Raw genomic sequence first — 15,710 nt, forward strand, 5'->3', positions numbered from 1 at the left:
TGGCTTATCCCATGCACCTCTCCATGAAGCTGAATGGTGCCTGCTGTGCCTGCCCTGGGTGCCAGATCAGGATCACCAACTGGATTCAGTCTGTGAAGGGAATAGGTACTGCCCATCTGGCCTGCCAGGCCAAAAGGTTGGGTACCACTGCCCTAGGGCATTTAAATGACTGACCAGGGAGAGTGCAGAGCTGGGGTGAGCAGCCAGTCAGGGCAGCCTAGCTGCTGCCTTCAACAACCTCCTTCAGCCAGGGGGCCCTGCAGAACTGCTTGGCTTTAGTGCATGGGGCCCCCTGGCTGTGGATCGATGGCGGCACAGCCAGTCTCTGTTGGTCCAGCCCGAAGCAATAAATGCATGCACAGTTCACGATTAGTTGGGGCTCCACTGGATTCCACAAAACAGCTGCACTGCAGCCATTTGAATTGAGTACTTGCATCCACCCTTCCAGTGCCCTGTGCAGCTTGCTTCAGCGTATAAAACCAATGCAAGTTGTAGCAGTGTAAACACATTTCCTTCCCAGGCCCTCAGAAATAAATATTTAGCAAAGGCAGAGAACCAATGTAATGTGTTCATAGCATATTGCTGTACTTGAAAAGTAGCGTTTTTCTTTCTTAAATAGGAAGTGCTCAGGGATAACTTGAAGCCATTGCGGCAATTCAGCTTAGAAGTGGGAAGCACACAGATCGTTTTGATTCTGCGTTTCAGAGGTGGGTTCAGTGTTGTCTGGGTCTTTTCAAATTAAAAAAAAAAAAAAGTTATGAAGGAACACTGCTGTGGAAATCCCAAGCAGCAATTGAAATGGTATGAACACTAAACGAAGATCAAGGATATGTTTCTTAACCCTGCCACACATTTCTTCCTGTGTTTACCAACTAGCTTCACTTACTTTATCATCTCTCTCACTTCATTTTAGGAGTTGTATGCTGTAGTACTGTCAGCATGGAAACATGTCTCTCATCGGTAGTGTTTCCTGATCTTACTCAGTGGCCAAAAATGTACACTGAAGAGGCAAGGGGGTTTTTTTGTGTGTTTTTTATTGGACCAAGTCCATTCTTTCAAGAGGATTCTTTGTTTTCACTTACACATGGAGTAATGCATGTACTTGTGTTCTGTCTGCTATTTAACTCAAGTGGTGTCTACTTTTCACCAAGACCTGAGAAAGGATGGGTTGTGTTAAAGTGCTAGGTAACTTCTCTCTCAGCTATACAGTTGGTCCAATACAAGATATCATTAAAAACCCTCACCCCTTGTACACTTCCTGGACCATCATGGCTGCAACGACACCCTAAGCCAGAGGTGTGAAATATATGGCCCGCAAGCTGAATCCAGCTGGCCGACTGTTGTGTCCAGCTCACGGGGCTACCTGTGGGTGACTGGAAGTGTGTGGGGGAGAGGGAGAAATGGGCAGCCTGCCTAGAATTTGTTTAGATTCATATTCTTTGTGGTTGTGCAGTATCTAGCACAGTGTGGCTCTGATCTCTAGTTAGAGCCTTAAAGTGCTGCTGAAAATGCAAATAATATTTAAACTCTGTTGTGTTTCTCAGTGTGTACGCTTCTAAGTGTATGCATGGGAGAAGTGTAGTGAGAACTTGCATAGTTCATAAATATTCCACCAAGAAAATAAATGTGTTGCATGTGTGCAGAATGAACTTTCACACAAAGCTTTTTACTACAGCACAAAAGTGCCTGAAAATACTCAATAAACATAAAATCTTCACTAACCCAAACAGCTGAACTGTGTTGTTAGGGGGAGGAGGATGGTAATCAATGGCTGAAGCTTTGCACTGAATAACTCTGCAAACAAGGTTGAAGGTAGCACTTAGCACAGAAGTATTTTTAAATTTCTAAAACTACTACTTTACTTTGTTTGTGTGGACCAGGAGGTACTAGCACACTCCCACTAAAGGTACCTCACAGCGCATTATTTTTTATTGCAGGTGATGCAAGGAATGACCCGTGTCACTCTTGTGGTCACTTCCTTATGTACATTGAAACATGAGTATCAAAGAGGAAAAAGAACTTTAAAATAGGGATGTAATTATTGTTTCAAAATGTATCTGTTTAAATACTTAACTGGTGATAACACATAACTAGTCCCGCTGGGGGGTGTGGAGCCCTGCCCAGGGCTTGCCCTACCCTGATCTGGTTCAGGGAAGGGGCCACAGCTGCTTGTGTAGAACAGTGTAGGGAGCCAGTTGCCCCCAAAAGACCTGCTTGGACACAGCTACTGCTGGGAGCTGCTCTGCAGGGCCTTTGACTGTGGAGGGAGGTGGTGGTGGCAAGATCTACTAGACAGTGTGGGAGATTTTCCAGCCTGCTGCAGCTGCTGGCGGACTGGGAGGGAGGGAGCAGACTAGCTATGGGTACTAGTCTTCCTCCCCCTTCTACTCCACCTCTTTGCTCCTCCCTCCTGCCTACCCTGCCACCTCCCTGTTCTTGAGGCACCATGCTGCTTCCTGCTGCTTCCTTTCCCCATCGGACTGTGCTCTGTACTGAATGTTAACTGGCAATGCGTTACCGGTACAAATATACTTACCATTTAAACATTTAACCTTTCATGTCCCTGTGTTAAAATAGTTGTTTTTTTACTGAGTGCCCCCTTGCAACTTGGTGATTGACCTTCACCAATCTGAGCTTTACTCCATTTCTTGGTTTGATTCAGGTTTCAACTTTGATCTTCCGAGAAATGGTTGGGAATATTCTTATTCCAAACTTATTTTGGAAAAACTTAAAAGATAGTAATATCGGGCTGGAGTGCTTCCGCCCCACATTATTATTACTACTTACAAACTGCCCATGAAGAATCATGGGGCAAATAAAGCTTTACGGACAGACTGACAAAGGCTTTTATAATATTAGAATTATCATTAGCCACTTTAATATACGAATATTGATGAAATCAACAAGGTGGTTGTCTTTTAAAATTGCTAACGCGTTCTGTTTGAAGCTTGAGGATTCCAGGAGTAGAGTAAATAGCCAGAGGATGCGTGGCAATTTTTCTTTTGTTCGGTGAGGAGAAATTTATGCAGAGGCAAATTTTGTGTTTCCATATGGATATCACTTTATTCATCTCCCAAAGTGGTGGTTGAAGTTTAAGAAATGCTACTTCAAATTACATATTGTATGGGTAACATGAATAGATTGCAATTGCTAAAACATATGCTTTATAAATGCCATATTTTCCCTTGAGAGATGTTTGAGGCTCTGCAATTAAAGAGCAGAAGGCCTAGCTTCTCCCCCTGACTCCCCCTGCCCCCCAAAACTAGAGCCTCTCAAGTCAGAAGGTACACTTGGTGAAGTTACTGTCCCAGTAGAATCCTTTAAGTCTTTCAGAGACTTACTGAAATCTCTGTTGTGTAGAACTTTGCTCTCTGAACAGTCTTTGTATATTAATCATTAAGAGTCCCTCTGATTTTTTTCAGATCTGGGAACTTAATTGAGTTCTGGTGAGAACAGATTGCCAACACCCATATGCTAGCTAATTACTGATAAAAACACTTTAGTCCAGATTTCATTGTGTAGACCAAGCTTATTTACCAGGTTGATTTCTTAGTCCATCAGCTGATTTTAATTTATCTAGGGTCTTGTTTTGTGAATTGCTTTAATTGTTCAGAATCATTACTTCTGTAGATTTAATTTAGATTTTTTGATGGAGATTTGTTTACTTAGAGCAAATACATTGACAGAATAAAAGCAGGGTTGGAGATAAAATGTAACTTTTTAAGATCAAGTGGATTTTTTTGTAATTGTAAGTAGATTTTAGACCCTTTTTCTAATATCTGTTCCATCTGTATTGGGTTATTTTTTTAATAACTTATTCCTCGTGATAATTCCATTATGTACCGGCTTAAAATACTTACGTTTATTTTCTTTCTTCCTTTAGGCTACCAGTACCATCAACCCTCCAAGATGAGTAACAGTCACCCGCTCCGTCCCTATACTTCCGTGGGTGAAATTGACCATGTTCACATTTTGTCAGAGAATGTCGGTGCTCTAATGAATGGGGAGGAGTACAGTGATGTTACTTTTATTGTAGAAAAGAAACGTTTTCCTGCACATAGAGTAATCCTGGCTGCTAGGTGCAATTATTTCAGGTAAAGTATAGCATCTTGTCAGGCCTACAGAAAGCTTTAATACATATGAACTATACATGGGAAAGTTCATAAAGAAACAGTCTATAATTACCTATCCATTGAACATGACCTTTCTTGTGCAAATGCTTTCCAATGCATCAAAACACTGTGGCCAGCTATAAAAAGATAGAAAAATACCACGTCATCCTAATGTTTTTCACCTTCATTAAATTGGACTTTCGAGTTATTTCACAGATTTAAGAGGAAATAAACTTCACAACATAAAGAGGATGGTGTAAAGGTATTGCTGATGTTCTCTCAAAGTAAAAGTCCAAATAACAGATTTGGGCACAATGTATTGACTTCGTGAAACTGGAGATTTGAAAAGATATCTGCTGTGTTATGAAATAGGAGACTACTATTTGTTTAAACAAGGGGATTGAAATAACCTAAAATTTAGGCCAGTAATGCCAATCTTTTTATCCATTCTTAAAATATATCTAATAAAATTTTGAACAATTGTTCTTTTGTACAAGTATTGTCAGAGGGGCTAAGCTAAAATCTAGATGTGTAGTATACTTGAATTCATTATCTAGTGAAAACATTGTTAACCCTTAGATTCTTTTTCAGTTTCATCAGATATGATTTCAGGGCTGTCCTATGCCATGGCCAGAACAAGGGACAGGGGATCCAAACTCCAGAAATCTATCATCAGTTCTGAAATGTCTTTATTTATTGGTAGTGATGTATGAGTAGCAATGAATCTGCCTTAACTCCCAGGCTGAGTTTTCACAGTTACCATTTACATGCAAACTGAACAAATCTGATACAGACAAATAATGGAGATATGATGAACAAGAAACTTTGGCATGCCACTTTGACACACCTATGGTTAGAGAAGAGCTGTAGTTGTATTCAAAAGAAGTTTCTATGTCTTACTTGCTAAGCCAATCTTCCTCTGTTTTATGTTGTTTCTTCAAAGATCTGTTAAATGTAATATAATTTATTCTTTTATCTGGCAGTTGGATATGGATAAAATCTAGGATGTTTATTGTATTGGTTTTTATATAATGAAACACCTTTTTGTTAGGGCATACATTTCTTATATTCTCTCTTTCTCTCATTTTCTTTTTGCTTTTTTTTCTTTTTTCTTTTAGAGCATTATTATATGGCGGAATGAGAGAATCTCAGCCAGAAGCAGAAATCCCTCTTCAAGATACTACTGCAGAAGCATTTACAATGCTGCTGAAATACATCTATACAGGCCGTGCCACACTAAGAGATGAGAAAGAAGAGGTGCTCCTGGACTTCTTGAGCTTGGCTCATAAATATGGGTTCCCAGAGCTGGAGGATTCCACATCTGAATATCTTTGCACCATACTTAACATTCAGAATGTTTGCATGACATTTGATGTTGCCAGTCTCTATTCACTTCCCAAATTAACTTGTATGTGTTGTATGTTTATGGATAGAAATGCTCAAGAGGTGCTCTCCAGTGAAGGGTTTCTGTCTCTTTCTAAGGTATGTTTTTTTTTTTTCAAATTCATGTTCTTCTAGCTGTCTTAGTTGTGGTCTCTAACTTCATGATAAAATACTATAGGGACCGAAAATAGAGTAGGCTAAGTTACAGGAAGCTCTTTACTATAGTAAGGTCATTTAGTAGTGAATTTGTTATTGCTGGAGGTATTCAGGGCAAGGTCAGATGAAGAATGAATTATACTTTTATATAATTCTATACAAGTAAGTATTGTGGTCCAGGAAGAATGAGAGCACGGGGATTCATTCTGAACCTGCAGTCTGTATCTTCCAGATTTTGACCAATAACAGAAGTTAAATATACCACATTTACTCTCATACCACATATACTCCTTCCCCAAAGATTAGCCCTCCAAAAAAGGGGTGCATGTCATATGGGGGAGCTGATAGATCTTCACTGGAGTGGAAGCATGGAGGAGTAGAAGCAGGGAGATGCCTGGCTACCATAAAACTACCGTTACCCTTCAGGGTCAGAACTGCCTTGTTAACTGCTTTACAGTCACTGTTTTACAGCTGCTGCAGTTAACACTGATCTGTGACTAAAAAAAATTCCTCCCCCCCTTTTTGGGAACAAAGTCCACATCCTTTTTGGGGGAATGTGGTATGTGAGAAAATACTGTGTAACCCTAGAAATGCACTGTTAAGGGTAGGAGCAGACAGATTTCCTATTTTTGTAGATGTTTTATTACAAGTTTATGAATTCTGTGTTGCCTTTGAAACCTAATCTGGTTTCTGAAGACTGTCCAAAGAGTACACAGTAAGGTTGGAGGGAGGAAAGTGAAATGTGGTATAACACTTATCTTTGTATTCATTTTCCTATTGGGCCCCCTGTGTGTAGTGATAGCAGCCTGCAGGGTGCTCTGAGTTGTACCCTGTAGTTGCTGTCACTTACATTAACGAGTCAGTCCTATATATGTTAGCTCTGACTTGCACTAGCTGCCAAGTGCCCCAGTAGTTGAAACCATGATAGTTTACCACTGCAGTCTGGGGAAATGTGGTTATGTCCCTTGTCCTCTGCTCACACCGTTTACATGGTCTATTATAAGTAGGTATGGGAACGTGTGTAGGAATGTATGGTAGGCTCCAGGACAGGAGACATCAGGGATCCAGTATCTATCGCTTTCATCCACCTCAGACTTGTTGTCATGAGCTGAGCTTGAAGTAGCAGAAAAAAATTGTGAGAATGTAAATTTGTTTTAAGCTTCCAAAGAATGTTTATAATGTGCATTAAAATTAGTATCTGAAAACATATCTGAGACCCTTTTATAGTAAAACTATACCAACCTTCTGGCAGTTTTAATAAGAACATCTGTTCTTTGAATAGGTATGAGATTCCTTGCAGAGCTGATTAAATTAGTAGCTGGTTAGGGAAATTTTAATTGGGTCTTCTCCTGATGCTATGCTTTTGACTGTTAGCTACTTCATGTCGTATGTAATATGGCAAGTCTGAATGCATTGGGGTTAACACCAGGGTGAGTGGAAAAAAATCAATGGGGTTAAGTTTCAGGAAGGCAGGCACCAGAGGAAGGAGGTTGGTAAGCAGTAGTGGGGCAGGTGGTGGTGGGGCAAGTGCTAGCAAGGCAGGCACAAAAAGCTAAACAGTGGGTGGATAAAGGGAATGGGTGACAGGGTGAGTCACAGGGAGTAAGTGAGGGAAGGAAAGCAGTTGGGTGCAAAAAGTGATGGTCGGCTGCCTGCCCTGCTACCACTTGCACCCACCTCTTCCCTGCTTTCCCCACCACTTGTCACCCTGCTGCAGATTTCCTGATGCAGCAGGGGGTGTGGGGTGAGAGGGGTGGGATGGGATAAATTTAAGGTGACCCTCCAAAAATTAGATTCTAAACATGGAAAATTAAAACAGCTTTATAATTTTTTGTGTCTGGAGTCTAAGGGGAGGGGGGGGGAAAGGTTGCATTAAATCCCAAGTCATCTTGGATTTGGGTAAATAGGGTAATTTTTTATAAAGTGTTTTAATATATTTTAGACATTTAAGATATGTGAAAGGTGGCAAAACCCCTCTCTTGCTCAATATGGAAGTATGTTGTCCAGTAGATTGTGATAATGAAGACATTGTGTCTTGAATCAAAGAAGTGCTAATTAAGGTAACATACTTTTTTTAGGGCACCAGAACAGTTCATCCAGAGGAGCTGTTGCTTATAGTGGTTTCCAGTAAGGAGGCTGGGGTTTTAAAATAAGTATTGAGTCTGCCATATCTTTACGTCATTTGCTTTCTTTGTCAGAGCTTAGTTTTACACATTCCAGAGGCTTTTATTATTACAGATGCAATGAAAAATATGTAGTTTATAAAAACAAAGCAGTAAAAAGAACGTAATTCTTGGTATTTCTATAGCTTTAGCAGTCAAAAGGTCTGTTTAATATTAGCTTAATTCTAGAAGTTTATTCTTGGTGTATTTCTCCTTTTTAGGCCGCTCTTCTAAGTATTGTGCAGAGAGATTCGTTTGCAGCTCCTGAGAAAGATATTTTCCAAGCCTTGATGAACTGGTGTAAACATAACCCCAAGGAAGATCATTCTGAAATCATGCAGGCAGTACGCTTGCCATTGATGAGTCTGACGGAACTATTGAATGTTGTAAGACCTTCTGGCTTACTGTCACCTGATGCTATCTTGGATGCCATTAAAATTCGTTCTGAAAGTCGAGACATGGACCTCAACTACAGGGGCATGTTAAGTGAGTATCAGGGTTTTCTTAATTTGTGTAATTTGTGTGGGAAGGACTTGCATGCTTTTGTTTGGGGCATGTGGTTAATCTGTTCCATGTACTGTGCCAGTTTAAATAAGTGGCGTACTGCTAAATGGGAGAATGTTATACAATGACATATAGGTATGCTAATAAAGATCTTTTGTGCCAATACTGATGGCCAGTTATTAACTGGATGATATAGATCCGATTGCTGATATGCAGCTCGGCAGCTTGGAGAGCAGTGTCCTGCTGGTAAATCTATGGGGGAAAGGGATATGGGGGAGAGAAGGGGGTGTGTGTGGGGGGGAGAGGGGGCTCAGTTTGAGGGTCCCCATGGTGAGGGAGGAATGGGGCTGGGGCAGGGCCAGGCGCTGCACAGCTGGGCCGAAACAGGGAAGGGGATGGAGCCACAGGCAGCTCATGCAGGGAGCAGGGGGGGCTGCTGCATGCAGCCCCAGGGGAGGCATTGGGGCACATGCCCCCCAGAGCTGCCTGCTGCACTCTCAGGGCTAAGTGCTGCACTGGGCTTTTGGTGGGGGCTGGGTCAGCATGTGGCAGGCAGTAGCAGCTCTAGGTGGGGAGTTACAGGGGACTACAGTGAATTTTGGAGTGGCTGCACCCCCCCCAGCACTGCCTCTGACCATCCAGCCTCTGTCAGGAAGAGCCTGGTGCAGCCTCCAGCCCTAAGTGTGCTGTGGGCAGCCTGCCTGCACACGGGTCTGGGGGGCACATGCCCCCCCATGACTCCCCTGGGGGTGCGTGTAGTGGTAGAAGCAGCCCCTGGACGAGCTACAGCTCCATCCTGTGCCATGCCTCGCCCTGGCTGTGCAGCTTTTGCCCCACTCCCTCTCGCATTGTGAAGGCTCGATCTGCACCTCTCCTTCCCTCCCCCACACATCTTCCCCCCCTCACAGACTTACTGGCCTGACACTGCCCTCGAAGCTGCCAGGCTGCACTCCTGCCTGCCTGCATGCTTGCTTGCTGCAGCTGCTCACATGCACACAGCATTTCTTGGCAACATTATCAGCTGCATCAGCCAAAAAAGCCGATTGCCAATAATGTCAATTTTCCTTTGATTGGTGCTGATACGATATGGACCTATGTACTGGTGCACCTCTACAGTGACTGTGGCTGAACCAGGGGTGGCAAAATGGCGGATCCAGCTGGCAGGTGGACTCTGTTTCCCAGCAGCCTCTGCCTGCATGGCTGGCACTGGTTTCCATGGAGACCCCAGTCACAGCTGCACTGTGATAGCACAAGGCTGGGCTTGCCATGGAGACTGGCTCCAGCTACGCTGGCAGGGTGCACAGCAGGGCAGTGCAGGGCAGGGGGATGCTCTGGAGCTGCTGGGATCTTGTAATGGAGCCAGCTTGGTTTGGGGCCAGGGCAGAGCTGCAGTCTGCAAGCCTGCATGCTCTGGGCAGGGACACTCAGGCAGTGGATTGCAGCTCTGCTCAGGCTCATTGCAGTGGTGACAGCCTGGTCTGGAGCAGGGGCACAGCCACAGTCCTCTACTTGCGCACCCCTGTCTGGAGCATGGAGGCTGCAGATTGCAGCTCTGCTCTGGCCCTAAGTTGCCCCTGCTGCAAGATCCCAGCAGCTCAGGAGCAGACCCCTGCCCTGCCCTGCACTGCTACACACCCTGCCAGTGCAGCTGGGGCTGGTCTCCATGGCAACCCCAGTCTTGTCAGTGCAGCTGCAGCTGCACTGATGTCTCCATGGAGACCAGCCCCAGCTATGTGGGGAGGGGCTGCTTGGAAGTGGAGTCCACTGATGGCTAGATGCTGCATGCAGGCTAGACTTTGCCTGCCCCTGGTCTAAACTAATACATACCTACCTGGGATAATGTGAAATTACTTTATATGATGGTGAACTTTTTTATCTGAAGCAAAAAGAGTAATGATCAGTGTAACTAGATTTGAGTTTCCTAACTTGCCTTCTGTTTTTTATGTGAGGTACCACAATAACAAAAAGGAGAACAATGTGTTGACTCCACATATCCCAGTTTAAAGGCACCTGCCTCATTTTAATACTAGCATCATGGTTAAGTATTTCACCTTTTAATTTTACCCACCTTTTAATTTCATATTTGAATCTTCTAATATTATAAAACCTTAGTCTGTCTGTCTGTCCATAATGCTTTATTCGTGCTCTGATTGGCTGTCTCAGCAGCCAGTCAGAGTGCTCTAGCTGGACAGGACAGACAGCGGAGCACTGCCATGACAGTGAGAATTGAGGATTCAGGGGGTGGAGGGGCAGGACCCTCCCACCCCCCTACTCCTTGGAGGCAGAGGGGGATGGCAGGGATGGAGCCGGGGGGTGAGGCCAACAGCACTGGCCTTGACTCCCCAATCTGTTCTTTGGAGCTAGGGGCTGGAGCACCCGTCCCTTGCGCCCCAACAACAGCTGGCAGGGAGGGGAGGGGAGGGGGTGGTTACTGGTAGCCACAGCCACCACCCTTTGGCTGCTGCACTGGGTCTGCAGTTGCCTCACTTGGCCTGGGCTCACCAACACTGCTGCTGGGCCCGCACCTTCCCCTGCAGAGAGCCTGTAGTCTTTGCCCACACCCCCAGTCATTCTTGATGGGCAATTGGCTAGTTTTCTTTCCATATTTTTCTTATCTTCCAGTAGAATAAAAATAAGTCCCTGCTCCCTTGTGTATATAATTTTAAGCATGAAAAATTAAAACATTTTTGTTGTTTTTCCTGTGACAGGAAATTGCCTGCACCATTGTACTAGACTCTGTCACATAAAATGTTAGAGCTGAATTCATAATTGGCCAAGCCTCTTATAATTTAGTGGTGCAGTGTAATAATTACATAACAAATATTTTTCCCTGCAGTTGAGAATAAGGTTGAGTGTTCTTAGGGAATTTGTAGCCTTTTAAATCATACAGAATGAGCTCTTCTTGGAAAACTGCTTTCAACAGCTACATCTTCTATGTCTTCATTTTGGGCATAGACAGATGTAATAATTGTTTCAGTATGAAAGGATATCAAATATAAGCAAATACTGGACACCTGTTTCATCTGCATGATTCTGTAGTGAGAAGAGAGGCAAAACTTCCAGTTTTAATGCTGCTTTATTCAGGGTCAAAATTAAGGTAATTTAGCTCACTTGTATCAATGCTGGATCTGGAGATGTAATGGTTACAGTGTAACTGTAACTGCATATTCCGGAACCTCAGTTCTCTCGCCTCTTTTAAAGTGTCTGTCTGTGTGTTTGTCCATAGCCTTTATAAACCATAAAAGTTGGCCATCTGATTTCGTGGTGCGTAAGGTGTTGGGGGGGGAGGGTGTGTGTAAATCCTTCTTTCTTCCTTTCCTCCTTTCTTTCACCAAGTATATCAAAAATAATCATTCTCTTAATAGCACTAAGAACCAGAAGTTTGGAAATCCTGAATGTGACCTGTTGACTTTCCTTGTTAATGTACTTGTGTGATAATTGATAGCATGCACTCAGGCTTATGATTTCTAACTTGTTAAAAATGAAGTTTTAGTACAAAGACATGGGAAATTGATCCCTAGTTAAGACTTGGGAGGTTTTTTTACATGTACTGAAACTAGGAGGCTGCCTGTAATTGTGGCAGCAGTATTTTAGCTTGTTGTTTCTGCTGTCATGTTCACAGGACAGTTAAAATGTTGACATTCAAAATTTGTGTTCTTTACTTCTTGAATTTACCATCACACGGAGATGAATGGGAAAGCCATGCATCTGAAAGCTATAGTCAGGTCCTCATAAGCACCAAGGCGACAACATTATCATTTAGCATTCAAATCATATTTTCAAGGTTTTAAAGAAGCCTCTTCTTGAAAATGCTAATAATTTTTATAAAGCGTTTTAATCCTATATTGTCTTACTAATGGAAAGCCAAGGATCATTATCTCCAGGTTTTTAAAATAAAAGATTAGGCACAGTTCTGTGGCAAAAATAGGGAATCCATTGCTATTAATTTGACATATTAGAGAAGCCCTACTTAGGAGCACCAATTCAGAACCCACAAAGATAATAGAACTGTTAACTTCGGTGGGCTTTGGACAAGGCTCATGTAAAATTGATGCAACCTAGAGGGTTGCATAGCCATCAGACACTTCACAAATTATGTAATAGGAATATAAGTGATAAGTAATACTTTCTTCTTTTAGTACCAGGTGAAAACATTGCCACTATGAAATATGGAGCCCAAGTTGTGAAAGGAGAGCTGAAATCTGCTTTGTTAGATGGAGACACACAGAACTACGACTTGGATCATGGTTTTTCTCGACACCCAATTGATGATGACTGCCGTTCTGGCATTGAAATTAAATTGGGTCAGCCCTCAATAATCAACCACATACGAATACTACTGTGGGACAGAGATAGCCGGTAGGTGATGAGTGACACTTATTTGAAGGGAAATAAATATGGTTTGTACTCTGCCTGCTCTAATACTAGGATTAAATTCATAATAAATGGGCATTTAGTAGAAGTTGCTTGGTTTCAGTGTCATGTTTGAGGTTGGGGATTATTTAGGTATGACTGTATTTAATGTATGATATTTCAGTAGGCTTTTATATATCTGGAAGTGATCTGTTTTTCAATATTTTAGGTCTTTGCCCATAGTTAAATATTTAATTCAGTTTGTATTACTAATAACAGTTTATTATTAGAACAGTGTTAAGTGCCCAATTGACTTCTCACCTTACACAGTCTACTTTTTTACTTCAATTCTGATGGTGATTCTAGGCTGACCAGTTTCAATTTCTGGTTCTCTGACAAGGACACAAGGATGTTTGAACAAGCTCTTTTCATGAAGTTATTTCGTTCTAATGAAAACTAGGTTTGAAACCATAAGTGAGGTGATAAAATCGTCCAGTGATAATAACAGTCTTCACTTTATTAGAAACCTGTTAACAAGGAGAATTGTGATGCTTCAGTGGTTGCTAGCCATGTAATTAATAGAAGCACTCCAGTCCACATAATTTTATTCTCTGTTATTTTCAGTTTTTAAAGAACTCCTAAAACAACACTTCAGTCTTTTTGCATTGTTGACCTCACTTCAGGACTTGTAAACCTACTTCTAATGTAGGCCAAAGTGCTATAATTAAATATTCATGGGCATGTGACCTGATTTGGGGTCCTGACTCCACAGTTTGGGTACTGCTGTCTTGGAGAAACCAATTGCATACTGTGTGAACAGTTGAGCGACAATTTTTAACTTAAGGGATTATAAACTTTTTTGCTTCTATTACCACAAATACTTTTTCCCAGCAAGTTATCAAGTGAGTTTTTGCAGTTTAGTAGTCAGTTCTCTAAATCATGCAGGTATTTGCGAATGGCTTTTTTCTGTTAAGGAAGAACAAAAAAACTTATTTATGTCCCCTTCCTGCAAATGATTTGTGTAGTATGCAAGAATTATTTTAAATACTCAAAGGCAGACATTCAAAAAGCCTGAACTTGAATTTCATAGATTTCATAGATGTTAGGGGTGGAAGGGACTTCGGAAGATCATCGAGCTCAGCCCCCTGCCCCAGGGGCAGGAAGTCAGCTGGGGTCATAGGATCCCAGAAAGATAAGTGTCCAGATGTTTCTTAAAAGAGTCCAGAGTAGGTGATTGCACCACCTCTGGAGGGATCTAGTCCAGGCCTTGAGGGCTTGGACAATAAACAAGTTTCTCCTTACATCCAACCTAAAATGGTCTTGGAGGAGTTTGTGATTGTTGGACATTGTTATCCCTTGGGGCGCTCTGGTGAACAGGTGTTCTCCTAGATCCTGATGCACATCCATTACATACTTATAGGCAGCCACCAGGTCACCTCTGAGCCTATGCTTTTCCAGGCTGAAGAGTCCCATGGCTCCCAGCCTCTCTTCATAAGGCCTTTTCCCCTGCCCTCTGATCATGTGCATGGCTGTCCTCTGGACCCTGTCAACCCTTGAATTTAATTCTTGAATTGAACTGATTCAATCTTTGCAGGTTAGTCTAACCTGGCTAGACTTAACCAGTTTGTAGCCACACAGACATTCTCTCTGGACTAAGGAAATGCTGGCTATGCCTGCACTGGCTCAGGCTAAAAGCCGGGGGGAGGGCAGGGGTGGTGCTAGAGCAGCCCTCCCTTCCCTTGCACATTGCTGAACTGAGGGGGTGGGGCATAGCCAAGCCCTGGCAGGACCTCTGATTAGGGAGATCTGCCTGTACCATCCCAGGCTTTTTCCCACTGGCTGCTCAAGGGGTGGGAGTATTGCCAGCCCCCTGCTAGCACTCTGAGGCAAGGGGGGTTGTGCAGTGCATGCATCTATTGATGATATGGATCTTTCCAATCTTCCTCTCCCTGCTGCTTTATACTGTCTGCAGCAAACTGACAGGCAAGCAAGCCAGCAGGGGGCTAATAATAATGTTTATCACCCCATCAGCAAAACAGTAGCCTACCAGCTAACCTGTTGATTAGCTCCAACAAGCCCTAAGTGCTGTTCTGTCTGCCTGTCCCAGTGAAATTGGAGACACTCACACAGACGCATCTTGACATTAGCTAGCATACCAGATGCCTAGGGCTTGTGGGGCTGGAGTCAGTGCTGTGGGAGATGGGGGGGCAGGGGGAAGAATCCCTGCTTCAGCAGTGAGGGGGAAGCCAGGCAGACCCTGCTGTAGCTGCAGTCTCTGTCGGAGCTCTGGCCAGAAAGCAGAAAGGAGGGGCCTGCTGCTGCAAAGCAAAGCGCTCTGCCCAGCCCAGAGAACAAGATCCAGGGAGAGTCTGGTTTATTTTAAACCAACAAAGGATCTGGGACAGACATTGCATAAACCGGTTTGACCCAAATCCGTTAAGTCTGATACTACATTCAACCAGGTTTATCTCAAACTGGTTCCAGCCATTTTCAAACTGGTTTATGTGTACTGAACACTGGTTCTGTTCCAGGTTTAAACCAGTTTCTGATCACTTAAACCAGTTTATGTGTAAAGTCTGTCCCTTTCCCAAAGGTTTAACAGTTTACAATGACTAATTTGTCATCCTATTCCTGGATTATTTTTAACCAACTTGCTTTATTTCAGAAGAGGAAATTCTTCCAAGTAATATGAAAACTCATAATATCAACTGCAGTTATTGTTTTGTCAAAGCAACTGTGAGGGAGCGGGCACTAGGGGCGGCCGTGAAACTCCCCAGTGCCACTCACCGTCACGTTAGGGCGAACGTAGCACCCTCAGAATCTCGCCCGCCACGACTTTGATGTTTAATATATAGTATGGAGGCTGCCTGTTTCCCTTGTGGACGGTACCGATGTTCCTGTCCCGGCTCCCCAATGGGGTATCTATCTGCGCCCCGCCATAAGGGCTACGCGTGCCTCCAAACCTCCCCTTCAGCACGCCCCAAGCCTCGCAGCTGTTCCGGGGGACGTTTGTCTTGTCCCTCGCCCGTCGGGTGCCTCT

The 15,710-nt window shown here is 43.3% G+C and overlaps 1 protein-coding gene across 3 annotated transcripts in view; it reads left to right on the forward strand.

Moving 5' to 3' along the window:
- The window catches only part of BTBD9 (BTB domain containing 9), a 275,559-nt gene that overhangs the window by 9,193 nt on the left and 250,656 nt on the right, over positions 1–15,710 (forward strand). For all 3 annotated transcript variants that reach the window (XM_019549627.1, XM_019549626.1, XM_019549628.1), the window contains exons 2-5: positions 3,884–4,094; positions 5,231–5,594; positions 8,035–8,299; positions 12,457–12,676. In XM_019549627.1, coding sequence (XP_019405172.1) covers positions 3,884–4,094; positions 5,231–5,594; positions 8,035–8,299; positions 12,457–12,676 — 1,060 coding nt within the window. The remainder of the gene's footprint in view (positions 1–3,883; positions 4,095–5,230; positions 5,595–8,034; positions 8,300–12,456; positions 12,677–15,710) is intronic.

This window comes from Crocodylus porosus, unplaced genomic scaffold, assembly GCF_001723895.1.
Source record: "Crocodylus porosus isolate Cpor-Errol unplaced genomic scaffold, CroPor_comp1, whole genome shotgun sequence".
In the NCBI taxonomy this organism is placed as follows: domain Eukaryota; kingdom Metazoa; phylum Chordata; order Crocodylia; family Crocodylidae; genus Crocodylus; species Crocodylus porosus.